At 43.2% G+C, this 24,225-nt stretch overlaps 1 protein-coding gene across 3 annotated transcripts in view; it reads right to left on the bottom strand.

The window, feature by feature from the left end:
* Window positions 1–453: 453 nt before the first annotated feature.
* LOC117546710 (rho GTPase-activating protein 6-like) overlaps window positions 454–24,225 on the bottom strand; it is a 61,569-nt gene continuing 37,797 nt past the window's right edge. Inside the window, exons 2-14 of one of the 3 annotated variants that reach the window (XM_034217051.1) lie at window positions 11,519–11,678; window positions 9,229–9,300; window positions 6,612–6,760; window positions 6,367–6,495; window positions 6,084–6,279; window positions 5,938–5,993; window positions 5,392–5,542; window positions 5,163–5,311; window positions 3,589–3,768; window positions 2,670–2,761; window positions 2,340–2,590; window positions 2,114–2,197; window positions 454–1,814 (exon numbers count right to left, since the gene is read on the bottom strand). In XM_034217051.1, coding sequence (XP_034072942.1) covers window positions 1,291–1,814; window positions 2,114–2,197; window positions 2,340–2,590; window positions 2,670–2,761; window positions 3,589–3,768; window positions 5,163–5,311; window positions 5,392–5,542; window positions 5,938–5,993; window positions 6,084–6,279; window positions 6,367–6,495; window positions 6,612–6,760; window positions 9,229–9,300; window positions 11,519–11,678 — 2,193 coding nt within the window. In that variant the 3' untranslated portion in view covers window positions 454–1,290. The remainder of the gene's footprint in view (window positions 1,815–2,113; window positions 2,198–2,339; window positions 2,591–2,669; window positions 2,762–3,588; window positions 3,769–5,162; window positions 5,312–5,391; window positions 5,543–5,937; window positions 5,994–6,083; window positions 6,280–6,366; window positions 6,496–6,611; window positions 6,761–9,228; window positions 9,301–11,518; window positions 11,679–24,225) is intronic. The other 2 variants (XM_034217053.1, XM_034217052.1) reach the window with 2 other exon arrangements.

Below are 24,225 nucleotides of genomic sequence, written 5' to 3' on the forward strand. Positions count from 1 at the left end.
ATTGCTTCTCAACTTATTCTTCCGATTATGGACTATTGTGATGTTGTCTACCAAAATGCACATAAATCAGATCTTGCTCCACTCAACATAGCCTACAACAGACTATGCAGATTTGTTCTTGGTTGTCCTTTTCTTACACATCACTGCACAATGTATAACCAACTTAAATGGCCTTCTTTAAATGTAAGAAGACACACGCATTGGCTTCAGCTGATATTTAAATGCATTTATCTTAACTATCCCCCTTATTTAAAGCAGTACCCTACTCACCAATTCATCAAGTTAGACTATGTCCCCTCTGCAAAAAAATTGATTGGCAGAAGAGCGTTCATTTTCAAAGCCCCAACTGACTGGAATACTTTACCTGCTGCTATTAGATCTCTTGCATCATTGGGTTTGTTTAAACATGCATTGTTATCTCACTTTCAACCGGTCTGTACTTGTTATAACTGATATTGATGAAACTGAGTTGCTTGACTGTCTCAAATTGTAATGATTGTGTGCATTGCTTGAATTTCACTTAACAGACTGTATGTGGTTTGTCTTGTGTGTCATGTTTTGCATTTTGTCTATGCATGTCTGTAAGTTGTTGCTCTTGTCGGGACCCCCTTGAAAACGAGATGGTGCATCTCAAGGGGTTTATCCCAATGAATAAAATGTCTATATATAAAATGTAAATTTACATATATATTGTTTATGTTTGTCTATATACATCAAACATCAAGCAATTCAACATTTGATATTTTTAGACAGGTTTGGCTAAACTACAATACCAGTATGCACACAAAGGAATTTACATTTAGCAGCAAATATCAATGGGTACATCTTAGTGTCTGTATGGTGAAAAAAAATGTATAAAAGAATGAAAATATAACCAACTAAAGAGACGTGTTTTCCTACTGTTCTCCATTGAGATATGAAGACTTGACTCACGCTAAATAGAAAGTATGTTCGTGGTGAAAGGATCGTTTTTTGAGGTATTTCTTGTGGGCATTCTCAACATGTCATTATGGACAACGCATATTGGGCAAGGAACAGAAGCAACATCCATTTTTTAAAAGAAATACTAATGGCTCTCTGGATGTAGAAGTCTGTATAAGGCAGCAGCTGCACACGTAAACAACAACGCCGTGGCGCTAGGATGCAGGAGAAGCACAGAGGGTTCATGGGAAGGAGGAAATCCATGGATCCATGAGTGGATAAAGGCAGGCTGAAAGATGAAATGAAGAAAGGGATTGATTGTCGTTGGAGGGGTTTGATCTCTGCAGGGGTTGAGTTCTCGCTGTGAGGTCACACCAGCGTTTCGGGCAGAGCGTCGGCGTTGTCCGAGGACAGCAGCTGCCAGATCTGCCAGCGGTCCCTCTGCCAGTCCTGCCACTCGGGGCTCTGCGGCCCCATCTGGCTGTCCGGGGCCACGCTCTGCGCCACGCTCTGCGCCACAGTCAGCCTCCCGTGCTGCAGGGGGGGTTGCTGGGTCGGAGCGGGAGGCGAGCCCGCCAGTCGGTGGTGGGCGTTGTAAGGGGGGGGGGAGCGGCTGTCGTTCAGCCCCCCAGGAGCGTCAGCAGAGTTCCCCCCGCCGTGAGGCCTGGGGGTTGCGGTGAGTCCACTCGCTCGATGCGTGCTGTAGAGGTGTGACGTCATGTGAGGGCTGGTGCACACTCTGGTGACGGGGGGGTGGGATCTCGGGCACTCGGCGACACCCGGCGCCGTCTTTGTCCGGTGGAGCGTCATCTGCTGCCTGCCATCGCCATGGAGCCCGTCGAGACCTTCCTGCGAGCTGCGTGAACTCCCCTCTGACATGTTGCCATGGGAACCTAGGAATAGAACATCAACTATCAGTGGAATAATCATAGTTAATGAATAATAAGGGATATTACTACACAAAACATGTAGAGGTATATGCTTTTATTTTCCGCCCCCTATCTTGAATGGAAGGATATTTATGTGTTTGTGCTGAGTGAAGGAACATTTTGATCGTTCGTCACTCGCCTCTTGATTTGAAATGCCCTGCAGCCTTTGGTTCCTCCCTGATAGTAAATACCCAGAAGCATGTGCCAGGTGCTTTCTGGTTCATTAACCACTACAGAAACTGGACTGGCTGCAAACGGTTTACCTGTGTATGCGTGTTCTTTGAGTGCTGGTTTCATCGTAGTGTGCCAAGTCCCCCAAATATTTGCATGCTCCTCTGATATAGCGTCTGAGAGAAGCAAAAGAGAGGTCAAATTACTTTTGAGTAAGAACCGCTTGCTTCGTAATATTTCTAATGTATGCCCACCAAAGCCTTTGAGAGGAGTATATTTGGTATATGAAAATCCGATTATCCATCACTCTATAGTTACCTTTGCTTCCCCAAGTGTCGGCCCCAGACTCTCTGCTCCAGCCGGCCACCTGCCCCCCCACACTGAACTGCTCTGGGACACGGAAGAGCGGCTCGCTGCCCGGGCTGCCCTGCTCTCCTCTCCGCTCACTCAGGATGGGGGAGTTGTTGTCGTATGGGGACACCTCGCCGCTGGACACCTTGTTGGAGTCGCTGGAGGAATGGCGCTCGCTCAGAGTGAAGGGGTCGTCTGACTGCAGCAGGTCGGGGCTCCTGGGGTTCAAAACAGACACAAATGAGGATGAAATGGGCAAAATCAGGAAGCGAGGGAAACGGCTCGTGTGGAACTCACTGCGATGCTTTTCTTCTCAGAAGGTAGTCCACCACATCTGGATCTGTCTCCAGCAGATTCATCAACACCTCATTTTGCAGATCAGGAGGCACCTGTACAGAAATGAGTGACATAGTTGAGTTGCTGTTTCTTCTACTTCTATGCATGTTTTGGATCAAACCTACACAGTTAAGCTGCTTTAAACAACTTTACAATTACACTTGGGTTACTTCATTACTTTTTCATGTGCAAAAATAGAAATCCAATCGCTTCAAACTTAAATCTCTGTTGCATTGTAGCCTTCATTTCCAGGGAATGTTTTGCTCATGCCGTATGAGAACACTTCCCAAACTGTCTACTTAGTATTTACCCTTAAATGCTTTAAAATGAAGACATAAGATGGATACGAAAAAACTTCCAAAGTGTTATTTTTAGAACTTGGGTTGTTTACAAATCTGTTTTTACTCAAGACTGAGAAAGTGACTCACTATATGTGTTAATAGCTCTACAATGGTTTACTGCAGGAATGTTAGCCTCGGGGGAAACACAATGGCAGGGTTACAAAACATCACGGTTTTAGGTTTCGGACCTCATGTGACCTGAACCGCCTGTCTGCGGTGTCTGAGAATCAAAGCAGGTGATGAGGCGGTAAACCATGCGAAATGGTGTTATTCTCGGCTGGCAAGAGTTTATCTTTGTGTTTCAGGGATGATTTTTGACTCATCATCCATCTCTCAAATATTCCTTTCTCACTTCCTTTATTGACTCTCTTCTTTCTCTCCATTAAACTGTCCAAATATTTGTTTAAAGTAACTAAGACACTACCATTGTCTGCTAAGCCAGGGGGGATTGTCTTCCTCTAAGCCTGCAAAGAGAAACTGTGCCTGAGTGAGTGTGTGTGTTTAGCAGAGGAGGAAGTGAGGGTTATTGTTTGACTGACCATGAAGAGGGTCTGGTAGCTGGCGATCATCCTCTGCAGCGCGGCGATGACGGCCGTGCTCTCCTCGGCGCGGGCGGAGCTCTGAACACTGAACTCTTTGTCCGAGTTCTTCTGCTTGTGGAGCAGGTTGGGGCCAAAGATGGTGGCCAGGTTCAGAGACGTCATCTTGTTCCCTGTGATCTGAATTTGGAGAAACATACAAAAGTGCAGCAATGTTAATGCCAGATCATTGTAACACAGGATTGATTGTCCCTTACAAAGGTTGTAGGATTGGATTATGTCATAACATTGCACCGTGAACTTTGACACTCTTCCTCATATAGAGCCGGAGACCGATGCTTGTGTCCTGTGTGGAATCAGAATTGATAGATGTTCCTTCCATACCTAAATAATGCCACTTTTGTCGATATTTTAACCCAAAATGCTGACTTATTTTGGTTTGAAAAGACTGTATAGGGGTAATTCACACATGTTGATGGACATTTGTGGATACATGAACAATGATACAAAGAATGAAGTGACATGACAGGTGACTGCACAGTGAGAGAAGCACACCTGACAATCAGTTAATGACACTGAGAGTCTAGTAGCAAGTAGCTCTGTGGAGGTGTAAAGAACTACAGAGTGACATCACACTGTTGGAGACGTTTCATCTCGTTCCTCCCGTCTCTTCTTCTCTCCTCATGTTCCCACCTACCGCATCCTTTGGTGTTTCTCACCTGCAGTGTACTCTGCCTTGTCACACCTCCCCTGTTTCTGTCACTTCCAAAAGATGGATAACGGCACATGGGGTTTGCTAACACTGAAGGTGTCAGAGTGTGTGACAGCTGAATCTGTTTCTACCAGGGTTGGGTAATGGTGTACATCCTGTTAAACAATTACTATCTTAAGTTACAAGCCCTTCAAGACTTGAAGTCTCTTTTTTTTCAGACAGAAATTCTTATTTTTGATTTTTTCCCAGTTTCCTCCCTTTCCACTCCCAATCCCAAAGGAGAGATTGGAGCCAAAGTATTCATGTTTCTTTTCCCGGGTGAGCGTAAAACACACACATCGTTGCTTGAGACGACAAAACACAGATCCATCTGCCAAAACACACTCTCTGCTTCTCACACACACTCGATTGCACGAAGTGGTGGGATTCATAGCCTCACAGATTCTCTCCTGACACACACATATGCATGAATTCATATTTTAGGAATTATAAAAGCTAAAGGGAGCGTGGAGCTGGAAGTGGAATATTAAATCATCACAGATCATGATGTCACTTCCTCTTTCCAAACCAACAGTTTATTTTTTGTGACATTAATCCCTCGGGAGCCACAAACACTTTATGACTTTCTTGACATTTGCACTACTGCCTTAAAGTTGAATACAGAACGCTTGTCGCATGCTCAACAGGCATGAAGGGATATGTGTACAGACCAGCCACACTAACTGATGCTATCACGTCTTTGGGAATTTCCTCCCAATGAGGCGGAAACACAACGGTAGTACGCTGCCCACATGCACGTGTTTGCACGCCAAATTGTGAGTGTTTTGGACATCATTTCTTCCTGGTCATATCATTCGCTCACCTCCTGTCCGTCTTTGTCCAGCCGATCATGAGCGTGGTCGGTCACGGTGTACAGAAAATCCAGGAGGCGGTGGAGAGTGTCACTGTTGCATGCTGGGAGCAGGTAGATGAGTAGCTGAGTGACATTGTGCTGCTCATCTGAATCCAGCACTGCAACACAGATTAGGAGAGATTGGGTTAAAGAGGTAGAATCTGGGAAAGAGAAACCGAAGGAAGGAACAGAAGCTTACATGTGGTGTTAATGAAGGCCGTGTAGAGCTCCTTGGTGAGAAGAGGGTCGGGCATGTCCCTGAGGAACTCCTTCAGTAGAGCAGCCACATCGTGAACGCTCTGGTCCTCGTCCAGCTGCACATCAATTGCGTGATCAAACTCCTCACGAAGCTGAAAGTGGGACACAACAGAGAACTCAGGAACTCCCTCAACATATTAAGGATGCTATATTCTACACACACTCTCCCTTCCTGTTGGTTTCTCCAGTTGACTAGTTTTACCAGTTTGCAGCTTAATCTCTACGATGTGCCCTTTGGCTGACTTCCAGATAATTAGTCTATAGACGACCATGATATACATATAGGGGTTGTTTTCTTTGCATAGCATACTGACAAATGTACCTGTTTCACAGTAGGCTGACAATGGTGGCAAATGCGGGTGCTGATTCTCATGTCTCATCACTTTTACTATCTACAAAATAAGCCTTTGAGTCATTGCCAGGAACCCAACCCAATTGAACTCCTCTGGGAGATTTTGAGTGTCTGTAAACAATTGAGAACACTCACCTGTCGAACTCTCTTCTTGGAGCTTCCCACGCGAAAGATCCCCACCGTCTGCAGACCTGAGAGGAGGAGGAAAACACTGGCTGTCTCTAGCACCTGCTGCAGAACAATAGCAGATATGTTTGGGACAGGGTGAAGTAGACACTCACCGTATTTCTCGATGTGCTGACAGCAGCTGTCCACCACCCGGGGAACCTGCCGGTAGATGGGATTCAGGCTCAGCCTTTTGTCCCGGTGCTTCTCCTTCTTGCTCGGCGTGTCTGCCGGCAGAGACAGCTGCAGGGCCTCGAGCAGCCGGGACTGGTTGTCGTCCAGGTCCGTGATCGAGTCCACTGACATGGCTCCCTGGAGGATAATTGTGAATTGAATTCTGACAGGTTCATAAAACAAAAACATCTGTTGGGATTAATTAATTCTCTTATTCTGTCTCACCCTCCTGCGTGCTCGTGGTGGAGCCTCAGGCGTGTTGGGGGACGTTGACTCATTGGCTGTTTCCGATGTAGAACTCAAAGACGAGTTACTGCTGGATAACTCCTTATTGGACGACCGCTTGGTGGCAAACTGCAGGAGAGATCATACAAGAATTAAATTGGTTTTTCCTTTTCAATGGGAAAATGTGTCTTATTATTTATGGTTCAATAAGGTTACATTTGTCCTTAAATTGCCTCAATTAGGACCTGTAAAATGGACGAGACGAGGTCAGAGGAGTCCTTGTGGTCCCCGCGATGTTGATGGTCCTGACGATAGCCGTCCTGGCGCTGCCTCTGCGTTCTGTCATTAGCAATGACTTGGGATAGCACTATATTGAAGGCCTGGGGTAGGCATTCTGGGAAAAGAAAAGGGAGGTGGAGGAAAGAGAGAAGGAAGGGCAAGATTATTTTACTAGTTGACTGCAAGAAGAAGAATCAACTTCCAAAAATAGCTCGTAGACTCTGTGAAGTTGTAACATCAAACACTCTTACATGAGATAAAACCCCCCCCACACTTTTACTATGTCAGTTAAAACTCTTGTATCACTATCGCACTACATCTGTTTTGCAAAATAAGGCGTCACAGGAGGAAAGCAAAACACATCTGGTTGTGACAGACCACTAAATTGCTTTGACCAAAATAACGCAACGTTGATTACTCTAACCCACAAGCTTCACAGCACTGACACATATGCATCAACCAACTCCATCTTTGTTCTAGTTTGTTACGGAAAGAAGTGATAACAGATGTATTCTAAACTGAGTGAGAGTTTATATACAAAATCTGGTGAAGCAAAACCATAGCAATTAACTTTGGACTCGTGCAAATGTGTGTACTGCTGTGAGGGATGCATGGGAGGAATGATGTCATACTGGGCCATCACAGGCTATATATTTCATTATACAGAATCCCAAAGCCAACAGCTGAGAAACACAGTCCTGTGTGTGTGTGTGTGTGTGTGTGTGTGTGTGTGTGTGTGTGTGTGTGTGTGTGTGTGTGTGTGTGTGTGTGTGTGTGTGTGTGTGTGTGTGTGTGTGTGTGTGTGTGTGTGTGTGAGTGAGTGTGTGTGTGTGTGTGTGTGTGTGTGTGTGTGTGTGTGTGTGTGTGTGTGTGTGTGTGTGTGTGTGTGTGTGTGTGTGTGTGTGTGTGTGTGTGTGTGTGGTGTGTGTGTGGAAAAGCGGCAACATGAAAACAGAGGTAGCGAAAGCAAAATGCATTCCACAAGTGGAGGGCTGTGTTCAGGAACAACATGACCACTAACACTGTGACACAACCAATTTGCTCTGCAGCCTCACAGTGTTAGCAAAGCTTATATAACACACACACACACATTCACACACACACACACACATGCACACATACATGCACACATACACAATCTGGGTTGCATACTATACAGTGCAAACACAGCCAGACCACATGTCAGATGTTCATAAATCTACATTTTCCAGGCCTACAGCATCAGTTTTTTTACGATTATTTCTTATTCATGTCCATGTGTTCATAATAACTGGATGTGTTTAAGTCTATGGCGAAAGTCCAGAAAGTTATAAATTACGTCACATGTTTTTACCATTCATAAAGTGGGATATGATGAGTTTTCCATTTGTAAATCTTAAAGGGTCCCCTATTATTCTAATTTTCATATATAACAAACTACAGGAGAGGGAAAACCACCAAAAACGGAATAGGGTCATAGGGCAATTGCTTCTAAGTGAGATAAATGTACCCATAAAGGACTCAATGCAGATTATTTATTCAACCTTATTTGCAATAACTGAGGTCTGGTCACATGAGCTCAGATTACCGTGGCTGCATCAAAAGAGCCGGCAATCTGCTTTATTCTCTCTTGCAGAGAAATTAGCCTGCTTCAAAGTGAAAAGCAGGGCTGGTACTCCGGACCTTGGGAGACATTTTAATTTCAAATCCATTTGGCAGGTTGGACCACAGATACATCTGGGCCATCTGCTCTGGAGCCAGGCAAGTAGTGTTGGTAAAAACTCAACTAGAGCCAGAGCTTCACCCTGAAATAAGTGAAACATTCCTTGTAGTACTCAAAGTCCTACAATGAATGTTTTTCTGGGAATAACACTGATTGTTTGCCTCAAGATAATCAGACATTTTCTTCTCAGACAACACAGCTGCGACATTCTGCAGCAGCCTCGTCATCATTCCAATATGAAACTCCACAGCTGTTTTCTCAGCCTTCTATTAGAGCAGGAAATAATGCTTGATCCAAGATAACACAGAAAAAAGCCTCATGTATTGCTCCAAAATATGAATCAACAATGCTTTTACTATTTCTGATTATGATGAATAACACACCAGTCTTTAGTTTTCTGGATAATACTTGCGGGTGAATGCGTGAGTGCTTTTGTTTATTGCCTTAAACTACTGATTCTATGTAACATAAATAATGTGTACTTTCTTCTAGAACTCAGTAATGCAAAAACACTGCAGGCTAAGCTAAAATCTGCTTATTTTTGACCTTTCCTTGTGATTTATTTTGCAAACGAGACCACAAATGTGTTAAGAAAAGCCTGATTCATTTCGCCTTCCTGCTCCTTTCTGCAACTGGGCTTCTTTGACTAAGATTCTGTTTCTGCCAAATATGCTTTGCTTAGTGCAGAAGAGTGGCTGCTTCTCAGAGCCAGGCCCCTTACAAGGAGTCCCTGCACTTAAGCTAAATATAAACTGTCAAAGCACGGTAAACAGAAAGTGTTTTGATAACCTCGCTGTTCACCTGCCTGAGGGGCGGAGGCCACTGGCTGTGACAAACACACACTGAGAGAAGAGAGTGTGTGTTCAAATGACTTGGCGTACCTTTGTCTTTGGTCTTTTCTTTTGCAAGCGAATCCAACTTCCTCCTCAGCGACTTTTTCCTCTTCTGTCCATCTGGAGGGAAAAAACCAGGAAGATAAATCATGTGTAACAAATGGTTTCCATATCTGCTGAATCTTATCCCTCTTATTATATCTGATAAGTTTATGTCAGGAATGCAGACGTAAATTAACCACGGGGGATAGCTGCACTGAAACATCAGACAGGTTTAGCCAGCAGAAAAACATATTAAAAGGGCTACTATTGTGTATCTACACTCCCAAATATGTGGTACGTTTTTTTGTCTACGTCAACATCCACGTTTATGGCTCCAAAGGAGGAAAGCCGTCTGTCAGCTGTCAACATGACAAATGACTCCAGAAGTTTCTGATTAATGACGAAGGAAATCTAGAGACCGTGGTAACCTTAAAGTCTCAAGGATGTCAGTTTGTGAAACCTCAGCTGCTTTTAAAGTAGCTGGTTTATTGAAGTACCCGAATCCCTTTTACACATCGTTCTTTGCTTTGATGCGCTGGTTTAGCAACCCCAGTTTGAACCCCGAGATGTTCCCTTTCAGCTGTATCAAATGAGACACTGGGGGGATTCAGAAAAATGCATCCAGCCCCAACAACACGGGTTGCGTCAGGCAGCAGGTTCAGTTTCCCCAATCGTGTGTAACAACATCCCTGCTGTTGTTCGAGAATCGATTTATGGCCACTTTAGTGATATACGAGAAACGTCAGGTCCTTTTAAAGCTGCAAATAAAAAAACCGCAGGTTGGAGTCAGAAGCACAAGAAGAGACATTTTAGAGAGAGAAATATGTGGGGAGCAGTGAGGAAGGGGTGTGCGATGGGAGAGGGAAAGCAGATGTTGTGATGGAGAGTGAGGGTGGGGAGAAGCAGGGGTAGGAAATGGTTTGGATTTTTGACAGATGGCTCCCAAAGCCGTACGGAAATCCCCCGAACCTCCAAACCTCCCTACTTCAACTCCCCACCAGTTGTGAAAGTGTGTGAGGAACCTTTGCTTCTTTCTCATCTCATCAAACCCTCAACCCATCCTTCTTTGTATCCCTCAGTTTTATCTCTCCCTAATCTGTTTTTCGATCTTGAAGAACACTTAGAAACCCGACCCCTGGTCTCAGATGAATATGCGAAACAGCGGGGCTGAAGAAGCCCACATTAGTGAACCCACGCACAAGTCTTACACACATGTTGAAATATTTCTCCAACTAGCACATGGCGGCCGTTAGGGGCTCTGGAATTCATAAGCAACGCAGACAAGTACTTTTTAAATCATGGTGGGGAGAGGTTTAACCTTCAGCTGGAATGCAGGCCCTGGATAATCCGCCGTACCGCTGCTATGGCGCTCACTGCACTCCTATAGTGCAGGGAATGCTACTTACTACTTAATTTATGTTTGATTTTGAGATCTTGTGCCAATTAAAATTTGTTTAATATAAATCCTGCTTTAAAAAAATGTGGTGCATTATTCATACTGATAACAGGATTATGAAGGTTCTTGCCCACGCATTTGTTTTAAATTGAGTGGAATTATGTATATTTCCTTTTCCTTTTTGTATAAACTCTGATTCATAGACATTTTTAGCATAGGCGTGCCCAGTTGGAAAACCACCGTCTCTGCAGCGCTCTGCCCATTTCTGCTATTTCTGGATTAATGTGTCCAATTTTGTCATTTTCCAAACCCTTTTTCAAATAATGGCTTGGTTTACAAACCCCAAATATAGTTGTTTGGCTTTAAGATGGAGCCACAAAGATAAATAGAGCCTGTTTAGCAACATTTAGGACATTTCAATAGGCTTTACATGCTGGAGCGGGGTGACTGCACTCAGCGGCAAGGGAGTCGCGTGTCGTTACTTGGAGGGGGGTCAAACAGGAAGCCCCCGATCCCAATGTGACGTTCGGTTTACATCGAGATTCATGTGTTGTCACAACTTCCCCAAACACAGAGCATAGATGACTTCCCTTAAACACACTTGAGGAAGATGTGGTCAGAGGCTCCTACTTTATGGGGCTGTTGAAAGTGTCTGCTTAATCTTTACACCCCAAACCCGGGTCAAGAATATTAAATGGAGAGCGTTTGCAACAGTTCCGGAGTTCGCTCGCATATGTGTTCTGTCACAGTTAACATAAACGTCAGGGTCTTGAATAACGATGCTATCTAAGGTATGTTGAAGCAGTAAATCCCACCCATTCGGAACTAACAGACGTACAGATTATGAAACTGTTTGACTCTGGCCTGCAACATATGTGAAAAACACACACATGCTCCCACCTTTTGGCATGGTTATCTGGCATCCCAGGTCATAGTCCTGGTGTAAACGGGTGTAGGCTACTTCCTGCAGCTTTGCCCTCTCCAGCTCCGACAGGCTCTGGATGGAAACCGGTGCCAGGCGCACGCTCCGCCCCGACAGGCTGCTCCAGGTGAAGTCACCCTGGGGAGGAACAGAATAGTTAGTGGAATAATTCAAAAGTAGATGTTGTTTTTCTTCCATCTTAGATGAAGGTTCCCTGAGCTTGATGCATGTGAAACTGACTTAACCTCTGGCCTTTGCATTCTTTTAAAACGTTTTCAATTAACTTGTTTTATGTGTTTCTCATAGATGATGAGCTTGGGAGTAGATCCTTTTAGAAATCATGTAGGAAAACCAACAATAACAGTGGAAAAAAATATAAAAGTCTACAATATGCCACGAGTGCAAGACGAGAATGCTTTAAATGAAAGTAGCCTACACAAACAGATTGACAGGGACAGTGTGTGCAGAGGGGAAAAGGAGCACGTGAGGACATGAAGTGGCCGTGCACTGATGGCATTGCAATATGCTTTCCACACACGTGAACCAGCGTTAAGAATGCATAGCACATGGGCCCAGAGCCTATAGAAAGCAGTCTGAGTCACAGCACTTGTTTTTCAGCTGCAGACAGGTTTACTTTGCAGCTTTGCCTTAATCTGTGATCAAGGTGGAACTGAATTGAAGGGAATTGCAATGAATTGCTGTAAAAAAAAAATAAAAAAACTGAGCGCTTTGGCTTTGATGAACATTTGAGTCATCTGAATCTCTGGTTATGCATTCCTCTGCGTCTACGGAGAGGAGAGGTCAGGAAGAGGGAGAGGTTAAGAAATAGGGGGGAGGGAGGGAGGGAGGGAGAGGAGACAATTTATCTAATGCCTTATCCAGACAGAGGGCTTACAAGTGTGGTCTAATGTGTCTGTGTTTATATGCTCTTCACATCAGTTAGAAAAAAATTGAATTTCATCATGCTGCCACTTGAGTAATGTTTATTCTAAACGGGTCTGTCTGACACAGTGAAGACTTTGGGTGTTTCTCAATGTCGAGGAAGGCTCCTCCAGAGCCACTATTTCAAGGATGCTACGTCATCGAATTTCTCTTGAAGTCATTCCTCCCGCCCTCAACTCTCTTGACCCTATGTCGATGCACTGAAGCAACAGAGCCATCATTCAGCCTTGGGAAGAAAACAAGATGTGAACACGGGCAACCTGGAGAGCCACCTGAGTGTGTGTGTGTGTGTGAGTGTGTGAGTGTATGTGTGTGTGTCACGAGTCCAGTGAAACGTGATTTGCCCTTTTTGAATAGAGCACTACGTCCAGCTGTTTGTGTGTATGCCATTCCTTATCGCTGGCTGAGGAAACCCTTTTCCCTGACGCTTGACCTCACACACAGCTTGAGGGGGCGCACACACATGCCTGTACACACACACACACACACACACACACACACAGCAAAAGAAAAGAGAAACCGTTGGTAAAGCTAAATAAGAGGCCTCTCCTCGGTCGAGCTGGTTCTTCCCAGCAGGATCTCTGAAGGGGATGGATGAGCTTCACTTCTCTGAGCGTCAACCCGAGGAATGCTGACAGGAGAGCGAAGGGGCCAGACTAAATCCTGGCATCACTGCTGAACTCTTGCTACAATGAGCTGAAGGCCTGCGGGACCTGCATTCAAATGTACTAATCGAGACGTTCCAAAACCAACCCGCAAGTTGAACCTTTGAAAGCCATCTAAAAGACACCATATCTCAAACATATCTCGTTATCTTGTGATATATTCCTCACAAAATGTCATATTAGATTATGTTTTGTGGTGTTTTGTTGGCTGTAATTCAGATTTCCCTGTGGCCAATCATGTTGCTGTTGCATGTTTCAATTTAGTAGTTTTACATTGAAATCAGCAGCAAATTATAACGTTCATTTTTTAAATGATTGATTCTGACGTCATGGTTACTCCTGAAGAGTAAAGCTTCATGTTTTTTCTCATCCTCCCCAGTAAGAAAACACATCCAGTCACAAACAGTCATCTATTCAAGTGGTGGTTTCCTCACTCTCAGCTGTGTCTAAATGCTAATTAGCTCGTTGCTATCACTGGAGGTAATAAGCTACAAAGCACAGGTGGATGTCATTATCGTTTAACCCAATGAAGTTAATGAGATCACGCCAACAACCCATTTAAAAGCCATCCGTTCATTCATTCACCGCTCAGACCGCTCATCTCACAAACTGTACTGTAACACTAAATACCTCTGGAAGCAAAACATTCATTACCGCGGCTCTCAGTGTGACGTGCACGCTTAGTGAGATGTAACACTGTTTGAACAACCTGTATAGAGACAAATCTGCCATGCAGCCCCTGTCACAATCCTTTAACTCCTTATGTTTGTCTCCAAAATAGAGCTGGTTGCTATGCCTTCACACAACGGCCATCATCTGTTTCCCTCTGTATTTATTAGAGCCATCGCACCCCCCACAGATGTTGTTTGCTGGAACGGCTCAGCAGATCCAATCAGATAATCACAACTTTAATAAATGGTATTTACGGGCAGTTTGCTACACGTAATGCAGTTAAGCATTAGCAGAAATAAACCGCGATAAATCACGAATATGCTTTCCAGAGAGGAGAGAAAAACAACACGTCTGGGATAAAAATGCAAAGAGTGATTTAAGTGTTTATCAAAGCAAACAACAGCTTGCAAAAAATCTGTTTAATAGTGTTTATTTGCTATTCAAAATCAAAGTCTCAGGCTCCTCCAAAAGTACTAGATACTCGAGACGTGAAAAAAGTAAAAATATTGCTAATAGAAATTTAAAAAAGTACAAGAAGAAAAATAAATATATATATAAATAGAATAGTGCAAGAAGAAATAAAATAATAAAATGGTGTGATAAGTGACACAGTAATGCAAGTAAATTAATCAATCATAAAGATAATTGTATAGCCTAAATCAAATAATAACAATGAATAGCTAAACTACAAACATGTAAAATATAATAAAATAAAACAGAATGTCAAATGAAATACTGTACAGTGGAATCAAATACTGCTTATCGTAATATTAACATTTGTGGACTGTTTGTGAGAGTGTATAATTGTTTTTCTTATGTATATTGAAGTGTAAATCTTGCATTCAGTATGGTCTTCAGCACTTGTTGTGTTGTAATTGTTGCATATGACAGAAGTCACACTGGAAAGATTCATGACTTCTCCCACGCAGTTAGGTGATTAATGCCGCTTGGACACACAGCGCTCTGCAGCATGTGGTGTCGTTCTATTTTAGACAAAGGGATAATGGTGCAGAAGCCACAGGGAAAGGAATACGTCAGTTTCTGTGGCAACTCATACACAGAAAATCAAAAGGGCCAGGAAGTGAGAGAAAGATTACTATGGTAACTCACCTGGTAACACACACACACGCGTCGGCAGTGTGACACATGCTGTGATGCACTTCGTGACGCATTTCCAATTTAATTTTAGTAATATCTAGGGCCGGGACTCGATTAAAAAAATTAATCTAATTAATTAGAGGCTTTGTAATTAATTAATCGAAATTAATCGCATTTTTAATCACATATAAATATTTGACCTAAGAACAGTGAGAACAATTTTTTTCACATGGATTTTAGTATACCATTAGGCGCATTCACACCGCAGTACTTTTCCCACAAAGGTTCATGAGAATTTAGTTCATGAGAACTCTTTGAATTTGGGGGAGGATTAGGCAAATGAAGCCACTGACGTCACTTCTTCTTCTTCTTCTGCTTTGGGTTTACTGGCAGGCCGCAAACCACTTCACGGCGTATACTGCCGCCCAAAGTCCCCGGAGTTGGGGACTGGCTTCAGTAGAAGCTGCTGGGAGTCCCAGCAGCCTTCCGAGTAAATCGCCAGAACGCCGACACCTCCTCATCTCCACCGCTCCCATGTTTTATTTTGTGTTGCCATAAATTAGTCTCTCTGTGTTTCTTCGCTGGGCTAATGCTAATAATGCTAATGCGAGGATAATAAAATTCACAAAACTTTTTGGGAGTTTTACGGGGCGTGGTTTGCAATCCGCCCAGCCAATCAGAAATATAGCTCTTTTCTCACAAGAGAGCCGTACGAAAGTCCCTGCTCTCTAGCAGCTCTCTGCTCTCTAGCAGGGACTTTCGTGGGGGTAAAAAGGTTCTCATGAACTACTTTTAGTACCGGCTCTTTTTGGTGTGAACGCGATAAAAGACGCTAACGTCCACGCTAGCTTCCACGCTAGCTGCTATATGTTTTGCATTGAGGTGATACTTGAGGCTTGATGTGCTGCGGTGATATGCGAATTCCTTTTTGCATAATTTGCACACAACCGTGCTCTTATCGACGATTCCATCCATCCGTTTAAAAAAACAACATTTCCCACTGTTGTTCACTGTGGTTTGTTGTTGTCTGAAGTCATGAACGTTAGTTGGTGCTCCAGTATAATCGGTACGCCTGAAACTCATCCAGTGAGAAACGTTCCGCGGTGCAAAAATAAGTGCGATTAAAATGCGTTAATTGTTTTAACTTATAAAATACCAAGCATTTGACATGACGTTCCTCTATGGATCCATATGTTCTTAGTAACTTTAATGCAGCCAATTTAAAAACAACACTCCCGTTCGATAGTCCATATGCCAGAGAGACTTCAGTGGACATTAGAAGCCTGGGGCGGTATGGAAATGCATCGACAACGTGACTGTGAGGGAAAAAAAGTCCCCACTCAACAGAGAAATATATGCATACACACACCACCTTCAATTGCTTCTGGAAATACCCGTATTACATCCCTGGGCGGCTGTAAATTGAGACAATGCTGAAAAGCCTCTTTTCCAGAAAAATAAAATATGTTATAAAGCCTATAATCCACTGGTTTGAGCAATGGACAGGGTGTGAATCCTGCAGGACTACAATTAGGTTTAACCTTAAATAATGACAAATGCCACAAACGTGAATTTAAGATATTCAGTTTCTTGGTGAGCCTTGATTTTATTCTGATTTACGGTAACAGCTTTTAACAGAGGGCAATGCTTTAGTAGGGTGAACGTGAGGGATGCATTGACTTTTCCTACCGGTACTTAGACTAGGGATGTCTCTCAATACATGGAGCCATAGGGTGTCATTGTATAGGTCTGCTGTAAGGCAATAGGCATGTTGTTCAGTCTACAGCTCATGGCTAGATCAATGTAAAATGTCTCAGTCTATCACTTTGCAAATTGTATTATCTCAACAAGTTTGACATGTATTGCCATGAAATGAGCAGAGACATCCATACAGATTTTAATGGACTTCTCATTTACTGCCACCAGTCGCGATCGTCTACTTCTTTGACCTCTATTGCTACCATGAAGTCCACATTTGTGGTTTTACCGATCTGCCAGTGGTAGAAAAAACACAGGTAGACTTCCAAATGTGTTTTCTATTAATACCATGCATGCGACTCTCACATATGTAACGGCAAAATCGTGTCGGCTGGCTTCGTATAAACTAAAATCAAGAATGACGTGTGCAGTCGTATTCCAGGAAGAGATCACTTATGGCGAATACAGACACTAAGAGAACCTTCCTACGTTCTTCTCATCGCACTTTTACTTTGTTTTCTTACCCATTTGTGTTGCAGCTGGCTTTTAATGACCCTTGAGCCGGGTTTCTGCGCCACAACACTGATCCAGAGGAATGCACTAGTATTTTTCAACACTTTTTTTGGTGTGCCCTTTACATGTTGGCTTCATGCATGCATGTAATAGATTGCTCTCGTTGACCTAGAACCTCCTCAAGGTTTACATATGCTTGTAATTAGTGACCACCCTCACTTGTCAGCCAGTACTGTTGGTGTGTGCATGTTTGTACGTGTGTCTATCACACACAAACGATGAATAGGCTTCACCTGTTTTGGGTTGTCCCTCGCGCTGCCTGAAGGGGAACTAACCACCGGATTACAGACGCCTGTTATCCACACACACACGTAACACTATACCCTATGCGAAAGTAATTTAGCGTTATCAGGTTAAAATGTGGGGTTATCATCCTCCTCTGTGGCAGGGTGTGCAGATGGAGTGTTGAAGAATATAAGCTGTTATGGTTTTAAATGCAATTATCATACCACCCATTCCAATGCTAAGAAAAGGGGCAGCTGCTGTTGTTTGGACATAACTGCTAGTGTCTGCAGTGCACGTATATGAGAGATGGAACTGTTGATAAGAACTAAATATGTATCCATAGCACTGTAAAAAAAGTTTTACAAATTTGCTTCCAGCTTTCCAATTTAAGCATATTAGGGTTTTAAACATCTGAAAACATAGACTTTGTTTCTTGCGTCCAGGAACAGTTCTGAGTACAATAAGTACTTTTGCTTATGGTACATACTGTCTGGAAATTAAATCAACATTATGGATATCATTTGTTCTTGCCAAGAGTATTGGGGAGCATACTGCAATAAAATGAACCTCCATGAAATCAGCAAAGAAAGAAATGCACTCACTCAGAAAATTAGCCAAGTTATAAAACTGTAAGCCAGTTTCTTCTCTTTCTACATAAAGCAGAGAACAATCTGTCCTTCCTTTTCATCTATTTATCACATGATGACAATAACAATGCTGTTTACTTCAGCACGTTGTGGTGGCGATTTATCTCGTTTTCCAAAAGGAACCACAATTAGAAACTTGGCTGAGCGTAACTGTCAAAACAACTTTTGTGTTGACTCCACACTTGAAGCCCTTGATAACACAACTTGTTCCAATAATGCAATACTTTCATCTGAACTATTCTACTTAATGGAAATATTTTTTAGGAACCCATTTTAACAATATGCAGGATTTGAAAATTAGCACACGCGCTGATGCGAGGGTATCGTATTGCAGTGCATATTGTTTTGGTCTGCTTTTGCATGCATGTGTGTGCTCCAAATATTCCCCACAATCGTTGGCAGGAACATCTAAAGGCTCGGGCCAACTTCAAACATTTTTAAAGACAGATTAATACGAAGGGCCTTCAGCAATAATTAGCTTCGACCTCGAAGGCTAAGAACCTGCGTAATGGTTACATAAGCTGCAAAACAGTCCAGTGGGTAGTAGAAGCACCAGTTGAGGTCATTTGCAGATGTGTGTGCGGTTGCGCCTGTGTGGTATTGGCTCAAAGCATTCTGAGGATGGCAGGCGAACCAAAGACTACATTCAGAAATTAGTCAGCTGTCATTGGCAAAGTGGATGTAGGTCGGAGACATTGAACTCCTGTTTGCAACACTGAACTGTATGCACACTAACCTTAAATACTGTGTGTGTGTGTGTGTGTGTGTGTGTGTGTGTGTGTGTGTGTGTGTGTGTGTGTGTGTGTGTGTGTGTGTGTGTGTGTGTGTGTGTGTGTGTGTGTGTGTGTGTGTGTGTGTGTGTGTGTGTGTGTGTGTGTGTGTGTGTGTGTGTGTGTGTGTGTGTGTGTGTGTGTGTGTGTGTGTGTGTGTGTATGCTGGAGAAAGGAAAAACCTTTGAAGTCTGTGCACAGGATACTAACCTTTTTCATAACTTTTTAACAGTATATATGTTGTATTTAAAGTACATTCTCTCTCTGTGTTGGACGTCTTGTTTTGAGGCTGTGATGCAATTACATGTCCAGATAAGGCATCATGCTTCATACAAACATTTTCTTTAAATGACGCTATTGTTAAGACAAGTGACATATCTCTCTTAGTTTAGTACAAAGTTACAATGCTAATCCCTCTGTTAGTGTGAAGTTAACCTTGAATACCAGTGTGAGGTGAAGCAGTGTTGACCATTAATACATTCTACCTTGCCTTGCAAACCATTGATTTGCTTGCAAGGTGTGTTGGGATTGGAAAACCTTCAAATACCTGGGGATGGTCCACTAGTAGCTAGACTGCAAACACTGGATAACTACACAGTTTCCTCTCTCCATCCTTCTTTAACTCCTTTCTCCTTACTTTTAAATATACATTTCTCACTGACTCCATATGAGGCTTTTTAAAATGTGTACACAGCATTATAATAATGGCTTGCTGAGCTTTTTTTGCGATTGTTTTAGCCTCTCAGGCAACTTTAAAGCTAAAGTAGAGGCTGTTGAAGCTGTATCAAGCCTGATAGGATAGTTACACAATTATATATATGGCAGGGAAGACACCACTTCTCAGTAAAGACATGAAAATACATCTATATATATAATTCGACTTCTCCTTCTTTTAGAAAATAACTTATTTCCTCGTGTGTTATTTGCTTGCTTGACAAGATTTTTGAGGAAATGGGACCTATGACTCATGTCCCATGCCAGTTCCGCATCATTATCTACCTTTACACCATTATTACCCCTCGGCCAATATGTCCTCCAGCCTGTCATCCCCCTGTTTGGTTGGACACACACACATAAACAAATCAGGCCTATTAAACTGTATACAAGCGTATACATTATCCCCCTTTCTCCCTCTAACCAGCCTAACAAGCTGCACTAATGAATCTGCTTAATCATTACTAATCCTGTATGGAGAGTAGAGCCCTTGTAGTGGTGGTGTGTGTGGAAGGTGGGGATCATGCGTTGCTTGCTCCACTTGAACTGAGACAAACTGATTGTGGCCTGACGGCAGCAGTGGAGACAGTCTGAGCAATCAGACCTGCATGTGTGTGTCTTTATGTGAGCTCCTCCAGGGCTTTGAGACACAAATTAAGGTCACAACCCAGCGGTAGCCTGACCACTGCCAAACATGACTTTAGTGAACAGACACTTAGAGTGGAGGAAATGAGAGGAATATGTGTAAGACCCTGGCATTTTTACATCTGTGGTGATGATCAATCTTTTCATCAATCCGTGTTTCTTCCACATGCTGGCAGGTTATTTGGTATTCCACATTTCAAGCTTCTTGAAGAATGGCTTTCCGTGATAGTAATGGACTCTGGTCAATCAGGAAATAACAACCTCAGTGTCTCTGTGTCCATGTCATGCAATATATGAAATGAGTTTGTAATGTCCAAACGTGCATGCGTGTCTGATAATGGTCGGAATGTGAGGCTGCTTCAAACTGTAAATGTTACAAAAAACCCATAAAACACTCACACCTGTTGCCAATTTATTTCATTCATCCAATCGATCATGGTTCCTGCTCTAGAGACAGTAATGGAAGAGACTTTTTTAATTCAGCATGTCTCCATTAACGTAGATATCCGATACTCATAAAGTGCGTGGGTGTGTGTGTGTGTGTGTGTGTGTGTGTGTGTGTGTGTGTGTGTGTGTGTGTGTGTGTGTGTGTGTGTGTGTGTGTGTGTGTGTGTGTGTGTGTGTGTGTGTGTGTGTGTGTGTGTGTGTGTGTGTGTGTGTGTGTGTGTGTGTGTGTGTGTGTGTGTGTGTGTGTGTGTGTGTGTGTGTGTGTGTGTGTGTGTGTGTGTGTGTGTGTGTGTGTGTGTGTGTGTGTGTGTGTGTGTGTGTGTGTGTAATTTATCTGTCAATCAGTCAGAATGGTTGTGTAAGTAGCCCCACAGGAATTATTTTCCCATCAAACCCTTTTGCAGTCTGAGCACTCTAACATGTCAGCACCGTGAGAACGGGCACACACACACACACACACACACTGGTACACAAACACACACACACATGCACAGGCTTCACAAAAACCACTCCCAAAGCAATAATGCACCACTCTATCAATCCTGGAATGTTAAATAGATAGACTAAGAGATTAGAAATGGCATCTGTGCCAAAAAGCCGTAACGCATCGAGCCTCTGATATAAAAAGGGAATGCAAATTACGTAGCAACTGGGATACATAACATTTCTGTCATTGTTCCCGAGTTCCCCCTCATATCTAAACACCTCCTAAGTCATTAAGAACTTTCTGACAATCTGAAATGTGCATGGACACACAGGTCCATATATGAAGATACTGTACATATATTAAAGGCACTATGATGCTTTTGGGGGTTTTCCCTTTCCCAAATAGAAGTTGGACTCCTTTGTTTACTACAGTAACAAACTGACATTACTATGTAACACTTGTGCAGCAGCAGGCTGGGCTCTGGTTTCAGACAGAGGGTGAAAAGAAGTGCTGCGGAGATTTTTAACCATTAAAGCATGGAGACATGTCACAGTAGAACCTGAATTTAAGCATTATATGGCCCCTTTAAGAGTTACACCACAACGAACCGTGGACCCAGACATTTTGTCTCGTTACTTCCTGTTGTCCAGACAGACCCATGACATCTGTGACGTCGGAAAACAGAGGGGAAGCTTTTTTATTTAAGTGTGACAACTAAAGCTAGAATGTTCCCAAAGGTCTTAGGAGATGCCCGAAAGCACATCATATATTTTTAAGAATGTCTGGCAATTAGTTTATGAATCCAAACGTCATTAATCTGTCATTCCTCTGCTTGAAGAATTTCACTACAAACTTGATTTCCAACAGTGTGTTTCTAAATGTTTCGGTTGAATTCTGAAACAGCGGCCTGAGCGGCCTCCTTGCATAAGAAGATGTCTTCACTGAAAACGTCCGTTGCAAAAAGCTTGAAGGATCAGACGGTACCAGGAAGTGGGGTTACAACTGTCCTTTAAGATAAGTGTGACTGAAACATTTCAGAGGCGCATTCTTGAACTGAAGGTTGTTATCTCGGAGCCTGCATGGTGCTCAGGTTTCCTCCGACAGATGCCGTGGATGTTTCATCTCATTTGTCCTGCATCTTTGTAGCTCTTCCATTATCACAGTGCATTTAATCAACATCTCAGTCTTTATTTGTCCTGTATATAAGCATGTGCAAGATTATATTCTGATCCTATTAGTTGGTTTATTTTCACCCCAGTAGTAAGAACATGCTCATTCCCTTAGTCCTCTCTCTCTGTGCTTCCTCCACCGTATCCATTTAACACAGCGGGATCAGAGCAAAGTCTCCATAAGACTCTTTATTTTCCACATGGGTGCCAGATCCCCCCCCCTCTCCTGGTGGTTAATCCTGTGAGGTAGTTAAAGAGCGGGGATTATAACCTGCTGCTCCGCTCCTCAGGATCCAAATGATGCTGCTGCTGATGGAGATGACTGAGTGCAGGCAGAGCCGTGGTCACTTTATGAGGCACATGGCAGCGTTTAGGCACAAGTAAATTGTCACGAGCCACGCATGCAGTCGCACATATGTTCAGAAGATTGCACTGCGCTTCGAGAAAAACATGAATGTGCATTAAAATATACTCTTTTGTGAGTTTGACATTGTGATGCAGCATCATGTCCGGTCTACTTTATTTTAGACCCTCAGGGCCAGTTTAATACCCCAGGGCTCCTTTACCACAAGACAGTGGAGTCTGGACTGTAGCTTCTGGTCTGGATTCAGAGTTTTCCATGACTGGTCTGAGACACGGCCTTCAGAGCCCCTGGGGCTACTGATGCAGCTACACAGTATGTTGTTCATGCTTGACGCTCGTAAATGCAAATCATGGGCTGTCCAAATGCTTTTGTCACATATTGACGTCTCGCTGTGCCTGTTTCCCCATGGTTCCATTGAGGTTCCACTGAAAAGTTCAAATGTGTCATTGATTATTGCAGGAAGGGACATTTTGGGGCAATCCAAGTGAAAATGAGACCCTTTTTATCAGGAATTCAGTGATTTATCTATACAACGTTGAAGTTATCTGAACTGTGGAAGAAGTATACAGATCCTATAGGTGAAAGTAGAAATACTTTGATCTGAAAATACTCCTTTACAAGTAGTAATCCTATATTCAAAATGTTACTAAAGTAGAAGTACAGAAGTTGAAATACTCATTAAGGAGAAAACCCTTCAGGAGTAATTAATTCAGCGTTTACAACCATCCGCTTCGTTTCAGTCCAGGAAGTTTTAGCCAAGTGTGACTTCCTGGAGACCCACGCCACGCCCGCCACTGCCCAGCAATGCTTTGTTCTCGCTGCTCTGTGTGTGTGTGTGTGTGTGTGTGTGTGTGTGTGTGTGTGTGTGTGTGTGTGTGTGTGTGTGTGTGTGTGTGTGTGTGTGTGTGTGTGTGTGTGTGTGTGTGTGTGTGTGTGTGTGTGTGTGTGTGTGTGTGTGTGTGTGTGTGTGTGTGTGTGTGTGTGTGTGTGTGTGTGTGTGTGTGTGTGTGTGTGTGTGTGTGTGCGCGCCTCTGTGCACGTGGAACGCAGGTCGTATTGGGGTCAGCTGGTCTATTATTGTATTATTGATTTCCTGGCGGAAAGGGAATGAACAAAGCGCTGCAGTGCCACTGTGTTCAACCTTCAACTGACCGAAACGTGTGTGTGTTTATGAATACGTGCCAGTAAAAAACACTTTAATGACTAGGTGTAAAACACTTTAAACAGAGGCTGATAAGTGCTAATGGGGTGTTTAATTAACATGGTAAACTACTTATCACCTTCCCACTGGCACTGCTCCGAGAAAGCAATCAAAACTCAACACACACTCAGTTTCTCTCCGGTTTGTTCAGTGGGAAGTGATGGGAAACTAGATCCACAACGCACATGATCCAGCACTGATATAGAATGGCAACAAAATATTCTCAAATGTACTCATCAGATCTTTGCTGCCTCCCCGTTTTTGACCCTTTCTCCCCCTTAATCATTTTCGTTCACTCCCTGAATCTGTCGAAAACATGTAACTGTAAGTGTGCAAAAAAATATTTTTCTTAGAAGATTTTTGATCGTTTAGATTGTTTCCCTTGAGCTACTGCACTAACTTGATTTTTTTTTAATTTTTTGGCACAG

Source organism: Gymnodraco acuticeps, unplaced genomic scaffold (assembly GCF_902827175.1).
Source record: "Gymnodraco acuticeps unplaced genomic scaffold, fGymAcu1.1, whole genome shotgun sequence".
Classification (NCBI taxonomy): Eukaryota; Metazoa; Chordata; class Actinopteri; order Perciformes; family Bathydraconidae; genus Gymnodraco; species Gymnodraco acuticeps.